This window comes from Platichthys flesus, chromosome 16 (genome assembly GCF_949316205.1).
Source record: "Platichthys flesus chromosome 16, fPlaFle2.1, whole genome shotgun sequence".
In the NCBI taxonomy this organism is placed as follows: Eukaryota; Metazoa; Chordata; class Actinopteri; order Pleuronectiformes; family Pleuronectidae; genus Platichthys; species Platichthys flesus.
The window spans coordinates 1661903-1689077 of NC_084960.1; the positions used below are offsets into that span (position 1 = coordinate 1661903).

The window sequence follows — 27175 nt, forward strand, 5'->3', positions numbered from 1 at the left end:
GGGGTTAGGAGGTTGAGTTCAAGGTCATAAATTACACTTCAGAGGCCGAGGGACCAACACAGCCTCACACCGCAGAGAAGAAGCATCTGAAAACAGGTCCTCTCCCTTTTGTAGTGAATGTACTCTTGATTTTCATACACACATTTACACATGTTCCATTTCATTTTGTTTATTTTTCACAAGGCTTCCATCTGACACCTTCAGAACTCACAGATACAGGAATCAAAGATCTCATCTCCCGTCGTTATGAAAGTTACCACTCACATGAAAATACCACAAACTTCAGGGAGGAAGCAAAACAGAAGGAAACACACTGAGCAGCTCGGATGCTACAGACCTGTCTGTACAACAGCAGGGTCGTGTTCCAGACATGAGTCCAGTGGTGCAGCTTCAGCACATTCAATATGTTTGATGTGAAACTGTCCCAGACACTGTTCACCATCTGATTCCATTGGTGCACATATAACAGCACAGTGCTTCTGCAGAGATGTAGTGTCAGCCGGTGGACGCATCTCCACCTCGGTGCAGAGGAGACGATGGAAGCAGCTTTCTGAGATCTGTTAAATCTATAAAGTCCTCTGCAGCACACACACAGACGGGACAGACACAGGACCACAGGCAAAGTCAATAGCAGGGGGGGGGCTCTGGCACGGCCACGTGAGGCTGCTATCACAGCGAGAGGCTGTGGTTGATACCAACTGACAGTTACTGGTCAGCAATGTGGCCGGCGATGGTCAAACTGCTCCAAACCGTGTTCAGAATTAAAAGCAGGTTTGTAGGTTTTTCTATCTTTCCTGATTTGTGTTGCGATTCAAATTTCAATTGCATGAATCTGGAGCCAGGTTTTAAACAAAGTGTGAATCACTGGGGAATGCACATATTAAACCTTATTTTGGTCACTTTAATGAAAAGATGATTGATTTACCAGTAATTTGATATAAAGACAATAATAAAAATGGAATAATTTGTGAATACTCAAGTGATTGAGCATTGTGTGTGTTTGCCATGTCAACTGTTTTCTCGTGCAGCAGCAGCAAGGGGAAGTTTGTGTGTGTGTGTGTTTGTGTGTGTGTGTGTGTGCAAGACAAAGTGGCACAAGGCGAGGACGTGCCACTCACCCCACGCCACCGATACCTCCTGTGCCGTCAGAATTAAACGACTTCCTCACACAAGCGTTCACCAGTAAACCCCCCAGCGGCTGAGTCGGTGTCCCTGCGTGAGAAGAGAGATTCTAAAAGCTTCGATAAGCTTCATGATGACTTCCTGTCGAGCTCCTTTATCACCAGGAGCTCCATCTACCATCTTTAAAATGACCGACCAGGAGATAAATACTCAGAATCTCACACCACAGGAATTATCTATAGCGGAGGAAGAGGCGACATGAATTTACATACTTCACTTTCATTTGAGTCAGGATGTTTTGTTTTTGCAGAGCAGGAAACACGATTGTATCTTTTACATTTAACAGAATCTGATTTCTTTTTATATGACGTGATTCAACATTTAGGGGATTATTCGCTTTCTTGCAAAGAGTCAAACAGGAAGAGTGAGCGGTCGGTTAGCTTAGCTTAGCACAAAGACTGGAGACAGGTGTAAACTGTTAGCGTGGGTCTTTCCAAAGTTAGGGCGAGGGTACAATCTTTAAGTTATGTCTCAATTGTTTATCTGAAAAAGTCTTTGTGTTAAGAAAAGATAAGAACGTTTAACAAGAAGGTGGAAAAGAGTTTTTCCTAAAAAGTAAAATATGTTTTTTAAGAACCTAAGGTTGAGACCTCAGCTGCTGTCAGAGTAAATGTGGGAAGTTCCAGAGTTATGAGGACTTTCTCACTCTGGGTCGCCTCGTGGAAAGTCTACAGAAAGTTAGGAAGAGTTCCCAGAGAGGGGGGGGGGGGGGTGATGATGATGCAACGGACTCAAAATACAAAAAGAAAACAAATATGTCAGGATGAGAAATCGGAGCCGAACACTTAGAAGACAAAGACGTCCAGAGAGCTGGAGAGTACCAGACGTTCCAGGGTAGGAAGTTACAAGTTACATTTACTCTAGTTACTGTGACAAAGTGGTTTTTTGGTTACTTTCACTATAGCTCCAACTCAAGTATGATTCCTTATACTCGAGTGATTGAGTGAGTGTGTGTTGTGCGGATGTTTGATTGTGTGATTAAAAGCCAACTGTCCTTTGGTCTGTGCTGTGATGTGGGGGGGAGGGCGGCAAAGCAGAGAGAAGAGACAGGAAGAGGTGGGACACGTTCCATGGTTAAGACACAGAGAAGGAGTTGATCTTCACGTAGGAGCATCAGTGTGTGTCTGTGTGTTTGTGTGTGTCTGTGTGTGTGTTTAGCAGGCACAGCCCCCACTGCTGTCTGAAGGCAAGTCTTTGAGGCCCTGGTTCTTGTGGTTGGACACGAGGCCGGCCTCTCCGTCCATGCTCTCGTTCATCTTCTCACAGATGACGTCCACCAGCCGCTCGAACACCTGCTTCACGTTGATGTTGTCCTTGGCGCTGGCCTCGAAGAAGTGGAAGCCTGAAGTCGAGCAGCGGAGAAGAAGTGGTTCAGTCACTAGATTCACGGCTAACAGGTGGAACATAACCACGGGGGGGGGGGGGGGGGGGGGTTCTCACCCAGGTCCTCTGCTAGTCGCTGGCTGTCCTCTGTGGGAACCAGCCTGTTGTCCTCCAGGTCACACTTGTTACCCACAAGAATCACCTGAGCATTGTCCCAAGAGTAGGTTTTGATCTGTGTCGCCCTGCAGGTCACACACACACACACACACACACAGATACAGACACAGACACACACAGACACACACAGGTGTATGGTCTCCATTATTAAAAAGTAGTAAATACATGATCTGTGAATCTGATTCTTAGAACAGACAAATAAGATACGATCCTAGATATAAGGATTTCTCAGAGTTGCGTTATGAAAACTGCAGAACATCAGATCCTTGTTGAAAACTCTCCTGAATATCACAAAGTAAATGAAAGTATTTTTACTTCAAATCATCTTAATGTACTACTTCATGTGGTGCAGGTTGGGTGAGATCTGTAGAAATTAACCTTTTGCAAATTGGAAAATAGAATGTGTGGGAACAAATAAGTTAAAGAATCAACTAATGAGCAATAAATAAATGACCACACGGTGGCGCAATCCAAACAAAAGAGCGATGACCCCCCCCCCCACTGGATCCTGGTGTTGATGTGAAACTGTGGAACCACGACCGACTCACCAATCCTGCACGGCGTTGAAGGAGTCCTGGTTAGAGATGTCATACATGAGCAGGAAGCCCATGGCTCCTCGGTAGTAAGCTGTGGTGATGGTGCGGTAACGCTCCTGGCCCGCTGTGTCCTGCATTCACACACAGACACACACAGGGCAGTTGTTGTGTTAGGTTATTGTCTCCATTTGTTCGTTCGTCTGTAAATTAGCAGGATTGTGCAAAACCTATGGCCCAGATGTGAAAGGATGTGATATGAAAATGCTCAACATGTTTAGAGGACAGATATTCATGAGTGTAATTTGGTGCAGATCCTAATTGAAATCCAGATCTGGTGAATTTAAATGTGTCTTCATTAGACGAGTGTTGGGCTTTTCTAGTTCAATGTACAGTTTTAAACCACAAGGTGGCAGCATTTCTCAAACCGTGGCCTCTCGATGCAATATTACCCTGTCATCATTTAAATTGAAGAATTTTATATTAGTGTTAAATGTTATTACACATTTTAAAGATGAGACATTTTTAAACAGTGAACCATAAAAGCATAAATAGCAAATAACACCCAGACTGAATTGAGAGAATATATCAAAACTCTACAACTCAGAACAATACTTTCCAAATGTACTGTGAGATTTTCTTTTCTCTCATTTATATTCATGTTCTTAACAATTCTTCGACAGTTTTCTTTCCTATATATCATATCCTATAATTCAATATTTGTTTATCCACATGACTCTTTATGTAACTGCACCGTCACTTGAGGTGGATATCTTCCTGCGTCGAGCACATATTTGAACAATGTTTAAATAAACACACATCTGTAAATAAAGTTGTTTAAGAGAGATATTATTCCACAGTGCCGCTGTCGGACAGAACTCGTTGTGTAAGACACGAGTGGACAGTGTGAAGCCTTCATGTCTTTCTGTCCCTCGCCCCCGTCAACATCCTCCACCTCCAGATGACATTTAGATATGAGCTCCTGCCACAATCGCTCCTCATCAGCCGGGACCTCTGGCTTCCATCAACAACCCGGCTGCGGGGAGAAGCACCTGATAACAGACGTGTGAGTGTGACGCAGGCGGAGGGAAGCTGCGGCGTTGGAACCAGCAGCCTCAGCCGGTGACCTGCTTATCAGGAAGCATCTTCTAATTAAACCGAGGCTGTGTTTGATTTCACAGGGGGGGGGGGGACGCTGGAAACACAAAGATCAGGGTCCTTCATTTGCATCGTGTGTGTGTGTCTGTGCGTGTGTGTTTATCTGATGTTTTCCTCACAGTGAAGAGGGAGTGGGGGGAGTGTGTGTGTGTGTGTGTGGGGGGGGGGGGGGGGGGGGGGGTTGTCCAGGTAACCAGAGGCCATTGAAGGTTATGAATGTTCCATTACAGCCTGGACCGCTCTGGGTGATCGGCCTAAATGATCCGTCTCACTTTACAGCACAGACACAGAGTCGGGGGGGGGGGCTTCACACTTTATCATCTGATTCTCCCACAATGCAACAGTCACAATCTGCTTCCTGTCTCGGCTGCTTTTGTGAAATATTCCAGGTCCGCAGAGATGATCACATATTTGACATTAAACCAGATGGAGAATTATCAGAGGCTCCTGGGATCGACCTGGCCAGTAAACAGGAGCTGCTCCCCCCCCCCCCCCCCCCCCCCCCCCCATGTGTTTATGTATGATGATCGAGGACAATGATCTTTAAACATGGGTCACCTGTGTTTACGTTAGCTGCCGACACAAAGCAGGAGATTCACAACAACACAGACGAGTGGTCAGGATGAGACGTGGAGAACATCTGCTGCAGGAATCACACGGTTCTGTTCACATCACTAAAAGATCTCCTGACATCTCCATCGATGTCTTCTCCGTGCACGCTCCTGAGATATGTCTCATGTCAGAAAGGTCGTGACCTGTGGAATCTCCTGTGGTTTGATCACATGAGCTCAATCTGAGATTATCCAGAAGCTTTACTGGGTGACTGACAGGAGAGAGAGAGAGTGTAGAGCGTCTCACTCGGACATTTGTGTTCTCAGCTTTGCCATTTACACACATTCACACACAGTCACACACAGTCACACACAGTCACACACAGCATCTATGTGCAGCACTTCCTCATCACTCACAGCTGAATGTGGGGATCAGCTTCTTGCCCAAGGACACTTCAGCAAGTTGAAGGTGGGCTGGGGGGCGGGGGGATCGGACCATCAACCTTCTGGTAAGTTGACAACCCATTTTGCAACATGTGAAGGATGGTTATGGTTTTATTGAAGTTGTCCACAATGAATGGAAGTCAATGCAAAGTCCATAGAAGGATCCCTGTGTAAACCTGTGTGTGTGTGTGTGTGTGTTTGCACAAAGATTAACAAAGATATTTCCATGACACAAAAGCCGGGATGTAAACAGCGAGTACACAATACGTGCACATGGTGAGAACACACAGAGTTCTGTTTGATGAGCCGGGGCCATGTGGTGTCTCATCAGGCTCGGGGAGAACCGTCCACGATCACCTCGGGAGAAAACGTGGATTCTACAGGTTGATTATTAACACCACGCACACAGAGACATGCCCCTCTGCTCCCACACCCAGTAAACACACTGCTCCACCAGCTCCACCAGCTCCACCAGCTCCACCAGCACCACCAGCACCACCAGCTCCACAGCCTGTCCTTATCCCGGCTCTGTGAGATGGTGACAGGGAACTTCCTCTGCTTCCTGACCCGAGGGAAACAACACGTCTCCTGGTCATCAGCAGTCGAGTCAAGAGCCAACACACACACGTCCAGCTGACACACAACTTACAGGCATTACACAACGAGCACGTCTTCCATCAGAGACACGTTGGCGGAGGTAGCAGAGAGAGAGCGAGAGAGAGAGTGTGTGTTTTGGTGTGTGCTGCTGTGCTGCAGCTGCTGATTCACCTCAGCCACCGTGTGTGGATCACACAGTCACTCAGGTTGTTGGTTCTAATGACTCATCTGTTTGAACAGCCTTAACAATATCAATAGGATTTGTATCGGGGGATGTGAGGCGTGTGCGTGACGGCTTGTTTGTCCTGTGACCTGTCCTGGATGACCCCCCCCCCCCCACCCGGGACCTGATCCAAACCCCTCCCCTCCACTCACCCAGATCTGGAGCTTGATCCTCTTGTCGTTGCGGAACACGGTCTTGACCTTGAAGTCGATTCCCACGGTGCTGACGAAGGCCGAGGTGAAGGAGTCGTCGGCGTAGCGGAACAGGAAGGAGGTTTTCCCCACGCTGCTGTTGCCGATGATCAGCAGCTTGAACATGTAGTCGAAGTTCTGGTCGGCCGCGTCCTTCTGAGCGGGCGGCGGCTGCGTCCGCGACTCATTGGACGCCATCTGGAGAGAGAGAGGGAATAAAGATCTAAATATCATTGATACCTGCGTCTACTCTGGTTTAGACTCTGTTCTGGTCCCATGGCTCTCAAGCTGCTAAATAAAGAATCAGGTTAAAAACAAAACCAGGAGCTGATGGACACGTTGGAGTCGAGAGGTTCAACTGAAGTTTTCTGTTTCCAGTGGATTTGGGGAAATAATTATGATATGTGGATAATTTTGTTCCTCAATTTATCATTTCAGCTTCATCAGCCAAACTCAGATTAGAATATTACACAAGTCACAAAGTGTGGAACTGATGAATCTGCCATTGATTCAAAGAAGTTAAATAAAGTGTAAACGATGACATAAAGTTTAGAGCAGCTAACGAGGCAATTCAATTAAAGGAGGCGACACCATCTGCTGCACTGGGACCAGTCATGGAAATCTCTCCTGAGGGCAGGTATGAGATTACCTGTCATTAAACCTCTGTATGTCACTCGTCCACACACTGGGAGGAGGGAGGGGGAATGATAGAGTCTATACATCTAAATGTTAACACACACAGACCTACATGCACACACAAACACACACACACACACGATCCACTGTCCTCGGGGGGGGGGGGGGGGGGGGGATACAGCTCCGCTCAGCCCTGCCTCTTTCTGGAGAATCTCAGCTGCCAGAAAGAACCATTAGTGACCGAAGAGGTCAGTTCACTCAGCTTTGAACTGGTTAGATGGAGGATAGAGATATCAAGAGGAGAGGAGGAGAGGAGAGGAGGAGGAAGAGGAGGAGAGGAGAGGAGAGGGGAGGGGAGGAGAGGAGAGGAGAGGAGAGGAGGAGACTCAGGGAGGAGAGGAGAGAAGAGGAGGAGGATGAGGAGGAGAGGAGAGGAGGAGGAGAGGACACAGGGAGAAGAGGAGAGGACACAGGGAACAGAGGAGAGGACACAGGGAACAGAGGAGAGGACAGAGGGAGGAGAGGAGGACAAGACACAGGGAGGAGAGGAGAGAAGGGAGGAGGAAGAGGAGGAGAGGAGGAGAGGACACAGCGAGGAGAGCAGGAGAAGAGAGGACGAAGGGAGGAGAGGAGAGGACACAGGGAGGAGAGAAGGAGGAGGAGGAGGGGAGGAGAGGAGGACACAGGGAGGAGAGGAGGAGAAGAGAGGACGAAGGGAGGAGAGGAGAGGACACAGGGAGGAGAGAAGGAGGAGGAGGAGGGGAGGAGAGGAGGACACAGGGAGGAGAGGAGGAGAAGAGAGGACGAAGGGAGGAGAGGAGAGGACACAGGGAGGAGAGAAGGAGGAGGAGGAGGGGAGGAGAGGAGGACACAGGGAGGAGGAGGAGAGAAGGAGAGGAGGAGGAGAGGGGGAAGAATGGAGCCAAATCTCTCATGTGGACAGAGACAGATTTCATGTCATAACAAAACCTGGTGGATTCAGCCTAAAAAATACTTTTCACAGACATGAAGTTGATTCAGAGTCTTCACTTGTGGACACAACTGACCAGAGGATTTTGTTATTCGTCTCTTTTTCTCTGTAAGAATAAAATCGAGTTGACTTTCAGAGACATTCCGTCCTTTCCATCTAATCACGTTCGGCTGCTTTCAGAAGTCAGTGAAGCTCAGATGATCTCCTGACGTTCTCCAGAGGAACCTGTTTGAGTCAAGGGCTCCAGAGCTTCCAGGTGAAGGTGTCATGAAACGTCTGTGATGGTAACAACTGAACGTCTATCTCTCAGTCCCCTATGGAAGGAAACAGGTTTTCTACATGTTGGTCGATGTTGTAATGGCTGCTTTAAGACACTTCTCTCTTATAGAACTTTACGTCACGGTTCAGTCTGTAGGTTCACAAACTATTAACACAATCTGTTCTCAGGCCGTTACACAACTTCTCTAATCTCACCAGACGTTTCCAGTGAAATCACATGATGCCCGTTCTGTGTCGGGGTCTCCCTGGTACATTTGTGTGTATTTAAAGTGGACGCCCCCCCGGTAAAGTGATATTATTCTCCCAGTCCTCAGCCTCTAATCTGGAGGTAAACCCGGTCACATGCTGGTTGTGTTTCTGTAAAGCTCAGAAAGTTTCAGGCCAAAGAAAGATGTCCTGAGACGTTTCTTAAACTTCCCTTTTTCTGAACGTGTGATGTCAAAGAGAAGATTTACATTGTGTTTTGTTGTGTTGCTCAACTCTGTGGTGTTGAGTTCCCTCTTGAGTACAAACTGAGGTGAAATATAAAGCAACACAACAATTGACTGCACTAATGGAACCTCTTCCCCTCACGTGCTGAAGAAGAGAGAACCTCTTCATCCCTCTGAGCAGCTGTGGTGACCCTGATGTCCCCGAGTCACCTCAGGACGTCCTCCGTGTCCAGTGGGAGATGAGCTGAGACTGGCAGCTGCTTTATGGCACAGGGCATTATCATCTCCAGTAAAACAAACAGGTGAGTACGGGCCTGACGACGCCCCCCCCCCCCCCAGCTGCCACTGTTTACTGAAGCCAGGATCCTGACCCACAGCAGATAACCACTATTGATCCACCGGCAGCTGCCACATCTGTTGTCTCATTAGAGGAAGAGGAGAGAAACAAACATGGACCACCAGTGGTAGCTTGGAAACAGGGCTGGATCCGGGGGTGGATCCGGGGGGGCTCATACCACATTTACAGGTTCAACCCACAAGAAAAAGGCGATGAACTATTTGTCCTTTGCTGTTTTAATGAATTACAATGTTCACCTGGATGTCACGTTTCCATCACTGCTGATTAAACCTGTCACTTCACTGAGGAGTGAATCCTGATGGTTTCTGTTCCCATTACAGACACAAGCCAGATGTTAGTGGGTTTAACCAAATTTGCAAGTAAACACAGGTTGTTGTTTATCTTTTAACGCAGGCGAACGGCAAATACATAAACAGTTAACTCCTTTTCTATCGCCACTACGCGTTTCTGACTATTGGTGGACACAGGATTTCAGCAACATAACCAACAATAAATACAACAACTTGTTAAGACACAAAGTTCTCGATGAGGCAACGATCTTATAGAAATATTCAAAGATGTGCTCACAACTAAAAGACACAACAGTAAACTACAGGACTGACATGTGCACCTGACTGAGTCAGAGATCTTTAAATTGTGGCACCTCCCTGGCCCCCCAGGTTCAGCTAAGATCCTAGATCCGCCCCTGCTCATACAAGAGTTTTACATCACGTTCTTTACAAAACACAGACAAAGTGGAGAGAATCGAACCGAACCTCATCTGAGAGGAGGATGAACCTGGAGCAGTCAGAGCAGCAGCTCGTTGTGAACCAGAGACACGAAGGAGAAGAGAGAGGCAGAAACAAGACGAAGCTCAAAACTCACAACAACTCAGCTTCAGGAGGAAGAAACAGGAACAGCTCGAATCCTCAGACACTTCAGATCCTCCTCAGACTCTTCAGATCCTCCTCGATGCTTCAGATGCTTCAGATCAATCCTGAAAGATCCTGGAATCTCCTGAACGATCTGAACAACCTGCAGCTCCGGCAGCAGGCGACGCTCCTTCCTCCTCGGCTAGTGCCACCTTTTTCCTTTTCCTTCCCCGGCGTGTGTGTGTGTGTGCGTGTGTGTGTGTGTGCGTGTGTGTGTGTGTGTTGGACTGGAACAGCTCCCGGATCTCTCCCGTGTGTGTATTAGTGTGTGCATGTGTGAGTGTGTGCCTCACACTGCAGAGGCTGGAGAAGGGGCGTGCACTGTGCTCTGCGCGTGCACGGGTGCGCGCGGGCATCACACTGACGCACACACCCTGAGGAAACAACACAACTTTTTCAACAAATACTTTAAGTGTGTTCGAGCTATTAGGTCATTTATAATAATGAGGATTGTATACACATACTTTACAATATTTGATCATTATCCTAAGATTGGGCCAAAATTAACATCAAAAGAAAATATTTCATATCAGTTGATTTGGTTAAAAAAATCACAATTAATGTCCAACTATTAATAATTCTAAGTTTAAAGACTAATTTCATTGAGGAAATAAAAACACAGGAACCAACACATTCATTAAAAGAATAAAAACAGAGAAACGATTCTGATGTCAACACAAATTTATCTTTATACATTCGTAAAATAAAACATTTTCACGTGCTCAGAAAACTTTGTAGATATTTAATAACTTCTCCCCATATTTTAAAAAGATGTTATATAGATATTAAATCACTATTGGGACTTTAATGTAGACGTGATAACAGCTAATTGTTTTCCTTGTTTTTTATGATGAGGATAACAAGAATATGAATATGAAGAGGTTGATAACCACTAACCAAAGCAGTGTGTGTGTGTGTTAGTGTGTGTGTGTGTGTTTGTGTGTGTGGTTACTGTAGGAATCACTCTGAGCAGCCTCTGTCTTTTGATCGATTGCACTTCCTGTCAGGATCTGATGTTTTCACTCTGAATCCATCACTGAGATCACAATCTTGCATCTTAGGTCCACATGAGATGTGATTGAGTAAAACTGCTTGAGCCTCATAAATAATATAATAAGTCATATTCCTGCTGGGATGCTCTGCACCATCACTGCAGCTCCAAACAACTGGGCCCTGCACCAGTGGTTGCACTGACGTGTTTTCTGACACACAAACGTGCACGCTCTTTTCTTTGTGTTGCTCAGGAATGAGGGAGGAAGCTGGAACTTAACAAATCCCAGACACTTCCTTCTCTGTCCTTACTTCCTGGTGTTGTGCTCTTGAGGAACTTTGAAACAGCTTTTCCTCCTGGTCCCTGACTGATTTACTCGTTGCTAAATGCAGATCTTTGATATTTTTTTGACAAGCTGTGTCATGGATTTGAATAATTAATATGGAATCAATTTCTCATGCCGTGAGGAGATGAGTAGATAAACCTGTTACGTGGTTAAACAAGCTTTGTTTCCTGCGCCACTGCAACAGACGATATTCTTTTTAAAGCCTGATCCCAGCGGAGGAGGCAGAATGAGTTGCATTGGGAACAAACCTCATCCCTTCTCTTCCAGTCCCTGAATTTTATATTGAAATGAGTCCATTGTGTGAGCAGCTTGAAATACAGATTATTAGATTTGAATCAACCGCTGGGGGGCGCTAACACGTCACAGAAACAACATGAGAGAGAGAGAGAGAGAGAGAGAGAGAGAGAGAGAGAGAGAGAGAGAGAGAGAGAGAGAGAGAGAGAGAGAGAGAGAGAGAGAGAGGTGTTAAACTTTAACCTTAAAGTAACCAAACACTAAACTGAAGCTGAAACTACTGATTTCTGCTCCTTTTCATTCAGGATCAGAGGTTTTGTGTTTTGCATTTAAATGTTTTTTTTAATTTGGTGAATGAATGAAATCAACTGATAAATAATGTTTATATTGAGACATATTGTTCAGATGTAGAAATTCATTACGAGCACAAGCTTTCCCTTATAAGTATAAAGTATATTCCATAACTGTGTGTCTAATGGATCCTTTGGACGACGTGTTGTTCACACTTTGTGTTTGGTCACGTGACACCAGCCTGGTGCACAGCTCCATGAAGAGATGATGGTCTCACTCTGCTGCAGAGGAAGTGGACCTCAGAGCTTCAACATCTGCTGGACAGATGTTAGAGCAGCGTGTTCATGAACATGGCGTCACAGTCACATGTTACACTGACACACGTGTGTTGAGGATCATCACAAAGTCACATGATGACCTCTCCACACAGTGAGAACTGGAGCCTGTCAGGAACTGACTCTGTCAAACAATTCTGATCCTGAAGTCACAAAGAACTGAGACGGGCTTGAACAGGAAGTGACATCATCATGTGGAGACAAGTGTCTCCACAAAATAACACAAACTGTCCAACACAACAGGCCCAAAATGTCCACTGTCTTCAGGACATCATCTCTCAGACACTTTCTGTCCCTTGTCTCTGCTGGGAACCTCCCATCATCAATTATTTCCCAGCATGCTGCTGTTCCCAGAGGCCTGCTACAGTCTCCCCCTGGTGGTAGTTCTGAGGTGGTGGTCGAGAACGAACAACAAGAATCTTCATCTAAGTTTGTATAAAACGTCCTCAGGTCAGTTTTCTATTAAATATGTTAAAATGTTAATTAATCAGTTTCCTCAGAGACTGAAAGATGCTCTGCTCTTCATCGACTCTTCTTCATACTGTAAATGTCTCATTCACTTTTCTTCTGCTGGCTTCCATTATGTCAAACTGGTGATTTTGTTCTTTTACCTGCACCAAGGACGAGATGTTTCCACCAGTTTGTTTGAAGAGGAAAGAAAAGCTGAGTCATGATTCCAGTGAAGTCGGTGGAAGGATGTTTATTGAGCATTAAAGCAGAGACAAGTAGAAACAGAACTTTTCTCTCTGAGATGTTTTTCTTCTCGTTACATCTGGTTTGTCACAGAGGAAATGATCCATGTGTTTGACTCATAGACTGAATATAAAGGCTTTGACTGGGATGTGCTGCTGTTATACTGCAGCGCCACCTGTGGGTCAAAAGTAGAAAAGCCACCACCGCTCTGCACCTGATGCAGAAATGAAAATGTCCCATTTTTAAGTCCAGAGTTTTGATCTTTTGTGTCAAAGACAAAACTCTGATTTTAAACTCAAACTGATTTCAATGTGTTTAACTATGTGTTGAACTAAATCAATTTGTGACGTGAATCCAGGAACTTTAAGATCATAAACAAACATATACACAGAATGTGGTTCTACACACATGGAGACACACTGAGGGACAAAGGTGGACAATAATAAAGACAAACTTAAACACACTGTATGTGACTCTTTATAGAGGGTTTATATATTCTGCTTGTGTTGTGTCATTTCAACAAACACATTCTACATGTGAATAAACACAATCAGGGCAAGAAGGTTGCTGGTTTGAATCCGGTTAAGATGGGGTCTTCCTGTGTGGAGTCTGCATGTTCTCCCCGTGTTTTCTCCAGGTGCTCCGGCTTCATCTTGTAAACACATGCAGATTAGGGGTTGTGTAGATTGGAGACTACACACAAGCTGCTGCTGCTTCAGCCTCTGGATCCTCAGGACACAACTCAGCCTCCGTCCACACACACTGTCCTCTTCACACTGTCCTCCACTAAGACAACCACCTGTTGAGAGGAGAAGACATCAGTGTCACAGAGACTCACTTCATCAGCTGTGAGTCAGTGATGCAGCTCATCCAGTAGAAAGAGCAGCAGGGACTTCAGTCCTGTTCAGAGGTGGAGCAGCTTCCTCTCTGCTTCATGTTCACGTGTTTGAATGAACACGCTAAGAGCTCAGTGTGTGTCCTCTGCATGTCAAAGTGCAGAGTGGACACCTGAGAGGTGGATTTACTGCTGTTACAGGTGAAGCCATGTTTCACTGTGTGTGGATGAACATCTGCTTCTGACAAACTGGGACCAGAGGAGACAGATGGACCTCAGCAGAGGTTCTGCTCTGTATAAAGAGCTCCTGGTTACCATGTGATGAGGAGAGGCTTCAGTCCCACTGATCTCAGAGCTGTGACAAAGATCCACCTGATCAGTTCTTCACTGATGAAGTGAGAGGACAAACTGTCTCAGATCAGATGAAGACGACACCGTCTCTGTCCCTCGTGTGAGGCTGTCAGCTGTGGTCCAGCTTCACTTCCTGTTCACATGAAAACAACAACAGCTGTCGTCTTCATGTCAACTCAATCACATGATCCCAAGCAGCTTGTGGCTCGTCTGATTGGCCGACTGTTGTCTTTCTGTGTCTCTGTCCAATCCTGACGTCTGTCCTCATTGTCCTCTCACAGCTTCACTGAGGAACACTGAGGCCTGAACTACGAAGACACTTCAACATGTCCAGGAGATCTTTCTGAGATCAGCTCAACTGAACCTGATAGACACAGTCAGGCTAAGTGGTCACATGACCTGGTTATCAACTCGTTAAGTTAACTCAGGTTTTCCTCATTGAGATCTGAGCGGGCACATAAAAGGGGCGGGGTTTACTGTGTATGACCAATCACAGACAACGACAGTTTGACTGACGGCAGAGCCTCATATTTCACAACCAGGATCAAACTGTTCTATAATAAAAATCAGAGGAGAACAAACACATGATCCAGAATAAAAGAAACTCAGTCACAGCTGCTAAATGCAGGAAGAACATCTGGGAAAACATCTGGATCGTGTCAATGTGTAAGTTACAGCGCCCTCTGGTTGGAATCTGGTAAAAATATATTACATGACCATGACATAATAACATGTGAACGGGATAAATAACTTGAGGCCACGAGATCTGATCAGAAGAGAAGAAGACACACTGTCTCACTGTCTCTGAGGACACAAACTGTCTCACTGTCTCTGAGGACACACACTGCCTCACTGTCTCTAAGGACACACACTGACTCACTGTCTCTGAGGACACATACTGACTCACTGTCCCTGAGGACACAAACACTGTCTCTGAGGACACACCCTGTGTCACTGACTCTGAGGACAAACACTATCTCTGAGGACACACACTGTCTCACCGACTGTGAGGACACAAACTGTCTCTGATGACACACACTGTCTCACTGACTGTGAGGACACACACTGACTCACTGTCGCTGAGGACACACACACTCTCTCTGAGGACACACCCTGTCTCACTGACTCTGGGGACAAACACTTGACTCTGAGGACACACACTGTCTCACTGACTCTGAGGACACACACTGTCTCACTGTCTCTTAGTACACACACTGTCTCTGAGGACACACACTGTCTCACTGACTCTGAGTACACAAACTGTCTTTGAGGACACATACTGTCACACTGTCTCTGAGGACAAACACTGTCTCACTGACTCAGGATACACACTGTCTCACTGACTCTGAAGACACACAGTGTCTCATTGTCGCTGAGGACACACACTGTCTCACTGTCTCTGAGGACACACACTGACTCACTGACTCTGAGGACACACAGTGTCTCACTGTCTCTGAGGACACACACTGTCTCACTGTCTCTGAGGACACACACTAACTCTGAGCACACACTGTCTCACTGTCACTGAGGACAAACACTGTCTCTGAGGACACACACTGTCTCACTGACTCTTAGGACACAAACTTTCTTTGAGGACACACACTGTCACACTGTCTCTGAGGACACACACTTTCTCACTGACTCTGAGGACACACACTTTCTCACTGACTGTGAGGACACAAACTGTCGTTGAGGACACGTACTGTCTCAAATTAAGTGAGTGAACTGACCTCACAGTCTCCAGTCGACACGTTGACCTCTGCTGTAGATCAAGCAGCTCCTTCACTCCTGAGTCCTGCAGCTTGTTGTCAGTCAGATCCAGTTTTCTCAGATGAGAGGGGTTTGACATCAGAGCTGAAGCCAGAGAAGAACAGCTGATCTCTGACAGTCTGCACCTCCTCAACCTGGATAAAGAATAAAACTTAACTGTAAATTAAACTGAGTTCATGTGTGAAAATAACAGACACATATTAATGTCTCACTGACTCATTACATGGAAGATAAATATGAAATCAGACATGTTGGACTAAAAACGAGTCCTGATTCAGTACAAATATATTATTTGGACCCGGTCTCTGTCCTGCAGATCAGTTTAGGAAATCCAGAACTAAACTCAGTGTTTTAACGAGAAGCTGAATATTTAAAATTTCACAAATTAATTAATGAATGAAATCAAGTTATGTATGAAGAGGAATTACTTTAAATTAGAATTAAACAAGATAAATTGTGTATAGATGCTGTTTTATAGATATGAGATCTACAAAAGTCAGTCAGTGAACTGACCACAGAGTCTCCAGTCGACAGGTTGGACTCTGTAGAAAACCAAGCAGCTCCTTCACTCCTGAGTCCTTCAGGTAGTTGTTACTCAGATCCAGTTTTCTCAGATGAGAGGGGTTTGATCTCAGAGCTGAAGCCAGAGAAGAACAGCTGATCTCTGACAGTCTACAGCCCTCCAACCTGGATAAAGAATAAAACTTAATTGTAAATTAAACTGAGTTCATGTGTAAACATAACAGACACATATTCATGTCTCACTGACTCATAACATGGAATATAAATATGAAATCAGACATGATGGACTAAAAACGAGTCCTGATTCAGCACAAATAGATTATTTGGACCCGGTCTCTGTCCTGCAGATCAGTTTAGGAAATCCAGAACTAAACTCAGTGTTTTAACAAGTAGCTGATTATTTAAAATGTGACAGATTAATTAATGAATGGATTGAAGTTATGTATGAAGAGGAATTATGTTAAATTAGAAGACAGTGAGATAAGTTGTGTATAAATGCTGTTTTATAGATATGAGATCTACAAAAGTCAGTCAGTGAACTGACCTCAGAGTCTCCAGTCGACAGGTTGGACTCTGTAGAAAACCACACAGCTCCTTCACTCCTGAGTCCTGCAGGTAGTTGTTACTCAGATCCACTTCTCTCAGATGAGAGGGGTTTGACCTCAGAGCTGAAGCCAGAGAAGAACAGCTGATCTCTGACAGTCTACAGCCCTCCAACCTGGATAAAGAATAAAACTTAACTATAAATTAAACTGAGTTCATGTGTGAAAATAACAGACACATATTCATGTCTCACTGACTCATAACATGGAAGATAAATATGAAATCAGATATGTTGGACTAAAGACGATTCCTGATTCAGTACAAATAGATAATTTGGACCCGGTCTCTGTCCTGCAGATCAGTTTAGGAAATCCAGAACTAAACTCAGTGTTTTAACAAGTAGCTGAATATTTAAAATGTCACAGATTAATTAATGAATGGAATCAAGTTATGTATGAAGAGGAATTATGTTACATTATAATGAAATGAGATACATTGTGTATGAATGCTGTCTTATAGATATGAGATATACAAAAGTCAGTCAGTGAACTGACCTCAGAGTCTTCAGTCGACAGGTTGGACTCTGTAGAAAACCACATAGCTCCTTCACTGCAGAGTCCTGCAGGCTGATGTTGTAGCTCAGATCCAGTTCTCTCAGATGAGAGGGGTTTGACCTCAGAGCTGAAGCCAGAGAAGAACAGCTGATCTCTGCCAGTCTGCAGTCCTTCAACCTGGATAAAGAATAAAACTTAATTGTAAATTAAACTGAGTTCATGTGTAAACATAACAGACACATATTCATGTCTCACTGACTCATAACATGGAATATAAATATGAAATCAGACATGTTGGACTAAAAACGAGTCCTGATTCAGCACAAATAGATTATTTGGACCCGGTCTCTGTCTGGCAGATCAGTTTAGGAAATCCAGAACTAAACTCAGTGTTTTAACAAGTAGCTGATTATTTAAAATGTGACAGATTAATTAATGAATGGATTGAAGTTATGTATGAAGAGGAATTATGTTAAATTAGAAGAAAGTGAGATAAATTGTGTATAAATGCTGTTTTATAGATATGAGATCTACAAAAGTCAGTCAGTGAACTGACCTCAGAGTCTCCAGTCGACAGGTTGGACTCTGTAGAAAACCACACAGCTCCTTCACTCCTGAGTCCTGCAGGTAGTTGTTACTCAGATCCAGTTCTTTCAGATGAGAGGGGTTTGACCTCAGAGCTGAAGCCAGAGAAGAACAGCTGATCTCTGACAGACTGCAGTGATCCAACCTGGATAAAGAAATATGAATATTAGAATGTGTCCTCCTGTTGTTGTGGGTCATCATCATGTCAACACAGACTCTCAACATGCTGCTGACCTCAGTCCAGTCTGTGACCTGAAGATAAATATCAGATCAGACATGTTGGACCATTGTTTCATTCATCAGCTTCTTCTCTGTGTGTTGGTCACTGAGCAGGTTTGTGTAATTAAACACTGTTTAAAGTAGGGATGGCTCCTGACAGTCACTTCCTGTTTCTATACTTATCAACTTTCCAACGTGTTTCAATAAGAATGTGTCTTATTTTGAAAACCTGAGGAGGACGAGTGCTCGGCCTCAGTCCACATGTTATTTACTGACACTTTCTTAGTGATCAGGAGCAGGTGAGTGCAGGTGAATGGAGTTGATGAGGTGGACGTGACTGACAGGCTGGGTGAGTGACAGATGACTGAGGGACAGTGAGCAGAGCAGAACTGAGACAATTTAAATAAATAATGACCCAATAAGAAGAAAGTCTGAAAAGTGAAGAAGGATTTAAGGACCTCAGAGTCTCCAGTCGACAGTTTGGACTCTCCAGTCCAGAACACAGCAGCTTCACTGCTGAATCCTGCAGGTTGTTCCTACTCAGATCCAGTTCTCTCAGATGTGAGGGGTCTGACTTCAGAGCTGAGGCCACGACTTCCCACTGAGTCTCTGAGAGTGGACAACCACTGAGTCTGTAATTAAAGAAAATATCAAACCTGTGAGAATTAAATCAGAAAACACAACATTCATACAAAACGTGATCATGTGACCCTCACCCTGGTAAATCCCTTTTTTGTTAAAAACTCCTCAAGCGAATCCTTTCAGATTTGGTTCAAGCGTTCATTCAGACTAACAGAGGAACTCATTAGATTCAGGTGGTAAAAGGTCAAAGGTCAAGGTCACAGAACATGTTCATGACCTTTTGAACATGATATCTCAAGTCTGTCTTTAGGGGATTTGTTCACATTTTGACTCATAGATAAACTAATTCGATTTCAGTGGTCAAAGGTCACAGTGACCTCATATTATTGTAAGGTCAACATGTCAGGAACCTGGAGGGACGGACACTGCACTGGTTAGTGGTGGAGGGCAAATGCAGGGTGGGAATTCTATTTTGAACAATAAACTATATTTCCTGCTTCTTCAGTTTAAAGGAACCGTCAGTGATTCTCATCCAAAACACGGATTCAGTGATCGTCTCCTCATTCTGTGCTAGCTGTTTGATCAGATATATACAGTACTGTGCAAAAGTTTTAGGCAGGTGTGAAAAAATGCCGTAAACTAAGAATGCTTTCAAATGGAAGTGTTAACGGTTTATTTACATCAATTAAGAGAAATCTAAATAAAATAAATATTTGGTGTTACTACCCTTTGCCCTTTCTTAACAGCATTTTTTCACACCTGCCCTAAAACTTTTGCACAGCACTGCATATTTATATAAATATATATATACAGTTTACACAATAATCTCCCTTACTCGCCACATGGTCGTATGTCTGAATCCTCAAACTCCAGCACAGTGATCACATTGGATTTCACTCTCCACATCTGATCTAGTTGTTCTCATACGTACATGAGAACAATGAGATTGTTTATGTACATAATAATAATAACTTTATTATACACACGCACACTCTCCAATCAACCTAACTCTGATCACCATGTCCTTGAGAATGTACATGTATACAAACACACACATACACACACACACACACACACACACACACACACACACACACACACACACACACACACACACTGATTGTATTTGAAGAACGACTCATCTCCACTGATTGAACATGTTATTGATCATGTCTGGACTCACTGAGCCTTCCTGCAGTTCCTCACAGCTGGGATCAGTCTCCGTCGACCCTGGTCTGATGTGTTGAACTTGTCCAGGTCCAACTCATCCAGAACCTCCTCTGACATCTGCAGCATGTAGGCCAGAGCTGAGCAGTGGATCTCAGAGAGTTTCTCCTTCGATCTGTTCTCTGACGTCAGGAACTGTTTCATCTGCTGATGAACTGAGTGGTCGTTCATCTCAGTCAGACAGTGGAAGATGTTGATGCTTCTGTCAGGAGAAATGTTATCACTCTTCATCTCCTTCAGGTTCTTGATGACTCTCTGGATGATCTTTGGATTGTTCCCTGTCCGACCGAGCAGGCCTCCTAAGACTCTCTGGTTTGACTCCAGACTGAGGCCGTGAAGGAAGCGAACAAACAGGTCCAGATGACCATTTGTACTGGTGAGGGATTTCTTCAGTGTTATCTTCAGGAGGTCATTCAGGGAGAAGGTATTGACTGTGTAACAATTTGTTCCCAGGAAGTTGTTGAATTCTTCTGTGTTCCTCTTGGTGTAACAATGGAACATGTAGACTGCAGCCAGAAACTCCTGAACGCTCAGATGAACAAAGCAGTAGACTGATTTCTGGAAGATCACACACTCTCTTCTGAAGATCTCAGTACAAACTCCTGAGTACACCGAGGCCTCTGTGACATGAAGACCACTCCGCTCCAGGTCTTCTTGGTAGAACATGATGTTTCCTTTCGTCAGATGTTCAAACGCCAGCCTCCCCAGCTTCAGGAGAACGTCCCTGTCAGCCTCCGTCAGCTGCTGTGGACTCGTCTCATGTCCCTCACCGTACTTGTTGTTTTTCCTCTTTGTCTGAACCATCAGGAAGTGTGAGTACAGGTCAGTCAGGGTCTTGGGCAGCTCTCCTCTCTGGTCTGTGGTCAACATGTGCTCCAGAACTGTAGCAGTGATCCAGCAGAAGACTGGGATTTGACACATGATGTGGAGGCTCCTGGACGTCTTGATGTGCGAGATGATTCTGCTGCACAGCTCTTCATCACTGAATCTCCTCTTGAAGTACTCCTCCTTCTGGGCGTCAGTGAAGCCTCGTACTTCTGTGAACCTGTCAACACATGCAGGAGGGATCTGATTGGCCGCCGCAGGTCTGGAGGTTATCCAGACGAGAGCCGAGGGAAGCAGATTCCCCCGGATGAGGTTTGTCAGCAGCACGTTGACTGATGACCTCTGTGTGACCTCAGACACAAGCTCCCTGTGGTTGAAGTCCAGAGAAGGTCTGCTTTCATCCAGGCCGTCAAAGATGAACAAAGGTTTACAGACAGCGAGCGTCTCTGCCGTGAGCTTCTGTAACTCTGGATGGAAAACATGGAGCAGCGTGAGAAGACTGTGCTGCTGGTCCTTCACCAGGTTCAGCTCCCTGAACGAAAGCACAGCCAGCAGACCCACATCCTGGTTCTCTAAACACTCTGCCCAGTCCAGAGTGAACTTCTGCACCAAGAAGGTTTTTCCAACGCCAGCGACGCCGTTGGTCAGGACGACTCTGATGCTGCTCTGCTGGTCAGTGGAGGCTTTAAAGATGTCGTGGACCTTGATGGGAGTGTCCTGGAGGATCTTCATCTTGGAAGCCGTCTCAAGCTGCCTCCACTCATGTTGAGTATTAACCTCTTCACTCTGTCCCTCTGTGATGTGGAGCTCAGTGTAGATCCTGTTGAGGAGGGTTCTACTTCCTGTTTCATCACTTCCTTCAGTCACATGTTCACATCTCCTCCTCACACTGAGCTTATGTTCATCTGAAACCTCCTGAAGACCACGATCTGCTGAAAGACAAGAAACAATGTGAGAGACAGAGAATCTGAGAATCTGCTGATTGTTTTCATCAGATCCAGAAAAACTACAGAAAATAAAAGCTTTTTAACTTTGTGCTTTTCTAACGATTAAATGTTGATGCTGTATGAAGGAACAAAATAAAACCACATGTGCTGTTGTCAGAAGTGAAGACATCAGCAGACACATGTACAGTGCTGCTCTGACCGGCTCTCTGACCTCCAGCTCCTGTTCTGGATCTTTGTCCACACTGGGGACAGGAGGAGTCTCCTGAAGAACCAGACTGGTCCCAGTATGAGGTGATGCACTGTCTGCAGAACCAGTGTCCACAGCTGGTGGAGACTGGATCCTTCAGGACGTCCTGACACGAAGCACAGCAGGACGACTGCTCCTCCTCAGAAACATGACTCCTCTTCCTCTCCCTGTGAAGACATTTCCTGATAACTCCGGGCAGGCACGTGCACAGACATTTTTGGGTGCAGGTGCTAAACCCCCAAAAAAGGGCACCCATCGCCAAAATTATTTATGAAAATAATAATAATAAATCAATAAAAAACAGAGTAGGATATTTTCAACTTATATATTTATTTTTGTTAACAAACTAAGTCAAATTAACAAATTGAATAAATAAATGAATAACATGCAAAAACAGACAAAACAAGGCCAACTGTCCATTTGAAGCAATAGCAGCATGACACTAATAATATACCACAATATACCTCACCAGACTGTCATGTAGCTCAACTTAGGACCTACCTTTCATTTAAATAATTACGATTTTTAATGAAACAAAACTAGTGAACTTGTCTAATTTGCAGAACAGTAAAACTGCCTTTAAATTATCTGCCTGTCTGCCTGCCTGTATCTCTATCCCTCTCTCTCTTCATTAAACATGACGACCTTTAGTAACCAGCTGGACAAGGCTTTGAAACCCCTGATTTCGTGAGTTTTTTTGGTTGTTTATTTTTTAGGAAACGTAGGACCAATTGCAACGTTTTCAGCGGCGCTAATGTTGTGGTTCATTTATCACCAAACAACGTCTGAGGATTGCACAAACACCGTCATTACCTGTTTGTCTGATGCTGCGGGTCAGAGAAGAAGTGGCTGCAGCCTTTTGGCGATCAGCTCTGCATGAGCAGAGTACTTTTTATTCTAAAATATTTATGAATAAAGAAAAAATTGGGCTCCAGCAGAAGGGGCACTTTTCTCATCCAGGGCAAAAGCACCACTAGGGGTCCATCTGTGCACGTGCCTGACTCCGGGTCACAGTCACAGGTTGTCATCACTTCTGTCAAGGAGGTTTGTTTTCACCCAGTATGTTTGTGTGTTGGTTGGTTCGTTAGTGGGATTATAAAAAACAACAGATTACCAGTAAACTTGGTGGAAGCTTGTGGTCTGTGAACCATATCAGGGGGGGGGGGGTCCTCTTTCACAGACATGTTCAGAGGACAGATGTTTACCAGCGTGTGGAATTTGGTGCAGATCCAAATCAAAATGAGTCTCTAGTGGATTTCAAAGTGGTTTCATAAGGAGCGTGTTGGTTCTTGGTGGAGGTCTGAGCTCTTTGAGTGATTCTGAGAGATTAGTCACCAACTTCAATGAAGCTGTGTCCTAATGCAGGGGCCACACTAGAGGAAACTAGATCCTCTTCAGAGCAGGTCCCAGTGGAAACAGTCTCTTACTTTGTGGGTGAGGGTCCAGGTTCATTACTGAAGTCTAGAGGAAATCCTTTGGACCAGTCACTCTTCAGAGACAGACAGCTGGACCCTGGAGACTCTGCTCTCAGTCTGTGGTCCTGACCTCTGCAAACACAAACATGTTTTTATTCAGAACACATCATTCACTGGTTCATTCTGTGAGGATTCAGTTTGGAGCTTCACATGTTTGCAGCAGGTCTCTTACTTTGTGGTTGAGGGTCCAGGTTCATTACTGAAGTCTAGAGGAAATCCTTTGGACCAGTCACTCTTCAGAGACAGACAGCTGGACCCTGGAGACTCTGCTCTCAGTCTGTGGTCCTGACCTCTGCAAACACAAACATGTTTTTATTCAGAACACATCATTCACTGGTTCATTCTGTGAGGATTCAGTTTGGAGCTTCACATGTTTGTAGCAGGTCTCTTACTTTGTGGTTGAGGGTCCAACTTGCTCTGAAGTGTCCTCGTCCATGTTGCACCGGCTGCGGCTCAGTTGTGGTTCAGACCACGCTGCTTTTCTAGATATTCAAGGTCTGGTCTATTTCCTTCTGGTTCTGCGCTCAGTTTACAGCAGAACACAGTGAAATGATCTTTCACACCAGTTTCAATGTTTATCTGTTGAAAACGTCACAAAAATATTTGCAACACATCCTGTAGCCTACCCCTTTCCAAATAAAAGCACTCCAGCGTTTCTGTCGACTGAATCAATTCATTTATTTTTTAAATGTTTTATTGTGAAAAAGATGCAGGGCTTCATAGTTAGTAGAGGAGAGCGTGGTAATGTGAGACATTTTTTACATTTGATCCCCTCTAGACGAGCAAAAATATTATATCAGTAAAATTTACACATTTTCCATTAATTCAGGAGGTTTCCAAGCAATTCAAATGATCAGAATGTCTTCAGGACAAAGGGCAGTGAAAATATGATTGTTTTTTGTGGTCTTCTGTCTCACTTTACCCCATCCAGGGGGTAAAGTGGTCCACTTACTTTTTCCACTTTAAAACTAGCTTCACAAGATGTGTTGTAATAGTTAAAATCCCGACAGCAAGATTAACAACCACTAATATCGGACTAGTAACAGAATCATGGGGATTGGTCAATTCAGCACATTTATGATTATTATGATTCATGTGATCTCTTGCACACCCTAGCTTACCGGCACATTGTTTCTCTGTCCAATTGGCAGGGACAGGGATATTGTTTTTCTCTGCGTATTCAAATGCCAGTTCACGGCACCTAACTGGAGCAAGGCCATGGAACTGGTCAGCTAGTTGTTTCAAGTGTTTGGCTCCTCCTCCATCTCATCTGTGAATATTCTCTTTACCTCAGCTTCTGCACCCCAGGCTACTTTCCTTTCTCTTTTTTCTGGTGTATAGTTTCTTGGCATGATGTCTTTTCTACAATGTTTATGACATTAAAAATGAAACATATATAATGTCATATTACACTAAAACATGTTTAAGACTAAACTTAACTTGTGCTTCATGTCCCACTTTACCCCACAGCCACCGTTTTAGAAAAAACAACATCTCTTAGCAATTCATGCTAATCTTCAGCTAGCATCAATCACATGGTTTAATATGTTGGAAGTTCACCAACATGTATGATATAAGTTTTTCTACCTGATTCAAATTATTTTGAAACAACAGTTGATTAAGTTCAAAGCAAGAAAATTTACTTTTACATGCAAAAAACACATTTTTGTGAAAAAACATACTTTCCACAGCACCAGCACCAACTTCTCCTTCATGGCAAGGGGGGAATGGGAGGGGCTTGAAAACATAATGGTCACATGACCACGAATGTGTACCGTTGCGTACAGGGGGTGTCTCACATTACCCGATGTCCCACATTACCCCGCTCTCCCCTACTACTGGTATTTGTTTGAGTAACCAGGACTTCTTATATACAAGGAAATACAGTGATCACATCAGAAACCTCAGGAAGGCTGTAATTACATTCAAAGTAAAAAACTTCAGGTGACTCTCTCTCTCTCTCTCTCTCTCTCTCTCTCTCTCTCTCTCTCTCTCTCTCTCTCTCTCTCTCTCTCTCTCTCTCTCTCTCTCTCTCTCTCTCTCTCTCTCTCTCTCTCTCTCTCTCTCTCTCTCTCTCTCTCTCTCTCTCTCTCTCTCTCCTGACAGGTGACCATAGGAAGCCTCAATCACTCACTTGATCTATAGATTATAGATTTATAGGTGGACTATAGTACAACAATAAAGGTCCCTATCATATTATATTGGTTTATGTCATTTGTTAATCCACCAATAAACCTGCATAGCCATAAACAAACTTTGAATAACACTCAAACCAATAAACTAAATTAAAATGAATCAATACAAGCTTGTAAAGGTTCATGTGACCTTCAACCCACGGCCACTAAGAGAAGGAAACTAAACATCTAGTATCATGTTCACGTCATAAAGACTGGAAATGAATTACAGAACTTTATAGACAGTAACACTGAGAGCACATCAGTCACAGCTTGAAGCAGCACTCTGTATCTCCACTCAGTTCTATGGCTTTGTGCCCAAATGAAGGTCAAACACAAGCAACAACTTTATATTCACTTTAAAACTCACACAAAACCAGTATCAAGTTGTGTGTGTGTGTGTGTATGTGTGTGTGTACTCACAACTCAGCCAATGAGTCCAGAGCTTTACTGGGATCCAGTGAAGACTCTCCACTGGTTGGTGACCACTGCTGTAACATATGATTGTGAAAACACGTTGTGTTATTAAACACTTGATGAACAGATGAAGATAAAAAGTGAAACTGTGAGTTAACTCTGTTAATTAGTCCTTTGAAGGCTCTTTGATCCAGACCTGCTGTTCACATCTGTCTCTGGGATCCGATCAAATGACGTCTGTCACCAGGTGTGTACTGACAAACTTAGAGTCATGTGATCAGCAGACGGATGTTAACAGCAGGTGTGAGACTGAGACAGTGAAACTTTCAGAAAGTTGTGTTCACACTCACCTGCTCACTATCCTTCCTTCTGCTCGTCCAGGTGAAAATGGAGTCTGACCGCTCCCTGTCCTCGTGCTCCTTCTCCCTGTTGAACCAGTTCACTCTTGAAAATAAGCCGTTCAAAGTCCAGTTCATACCCATAAAGATTAACTGGTTCACAGTTGATGTTTTATTGTGATGTTATGATGTAGATAACAAAGATAGGATCATGTATTCAGTTAATAATGGACGGTGTCAGTTTGCAGAGACCTTCAAGACCAGTACCAGTGTAGGTGTGTGTTTGAGATGGATATTACTGGGTTTGAATGGTTTCACCGTCAAACCAAAGGACTGATTCAGCTCTGCTGTTACAAAGCAAGTTTCAGGAAATCAGTCCTTCTCTTCACGATGAGCTCACATCTGTCAGCGTAACATCTGTGATCCCTGTCTTCATCCATTAGAGCAGAGACTGAAGCTGTGCCTCGCTCACCCTGCAGCCGGCCAGCAGACACACTGCTCTCTGCCTACGAAGCTGATTCTCCGGTGCATCACTGGTAATTAAATCAAAAATGTTCCTATTCCAAATCCAGGCCCAGTGTCTGCTGGGTCTGGGTTCGCTCACCGTCCTGGTTCTGTCCAGACCGATCTGTCTAAGGGATCCAGGGTTTGGTTTCAGGGCATTAAAGACCCAGAGGAAACCCAACAGGAAGGAGATTATCAGTGGAGGC

General features: G+C 44.5%; 2 protein-coding genes across 2 annotated transcripts; both read right to left on the reverse strand.

The window, feature by feature from the left end:
* Positions 1–87: 87 nt before the first annotated feature.
* Positions 88–10167, reverse strand: rab3db (RAB3D, member RAS oncogene family, b). The gene is made up of 5 exons (XM_062407383.1): positions 9918–10167; positions 6341–6577; positions 3231–3349; positions 2623–2747; positions 88–2524 (listed from the first exon to the last, which is right to left on the reverse strand). The coding sequence occupies exons 2-5, from the start codon at positions 6575–6577 to the stop codon at positions 2337–2339; spliced, it is 669 nt and encodes a 222-aa protein (XP_062263367.1). The 5' UTR covers positions 9918–10167; the 3' UTR covers positions 88–2336.
* Positions 10168–12845: 2678 nt separating this feature from the next.
* On the reverse strand, positions 12846–27023 carry LOC133970610 (NACHT, LRR and PYD domains-containing protein 12-like). The gene is made up of 14 exons (XM_062407547.1): positions 26478–27023; positions 26134–26201; positions 23929–24054; positions 23709–23828; positions 23489–23593; positions 22026–22228; positions 19999–21799; positions 18692–18865; positions 17986–18159; positions 17430–17606; positions 16877–17050; positions 16324–16497; positions 15771–15944; positions 12846–13653 (listed from the first exon to the last, which is right to left on the reverse strand). Exons 3-14 carry the CDS (start codon positions 23970–23972, stop codon positions 13641–13643), a joined length of 3333 nt encoding a protein of 1110 aa, XP_062263531.1. The 5' UTR covers positions 23973–24054; positions 26134–26201; positions 26478–27023; the 3' UTR covers positions 12846–13640.
* Positions 27024–27175: the final 152 nt, after the last annotated feature.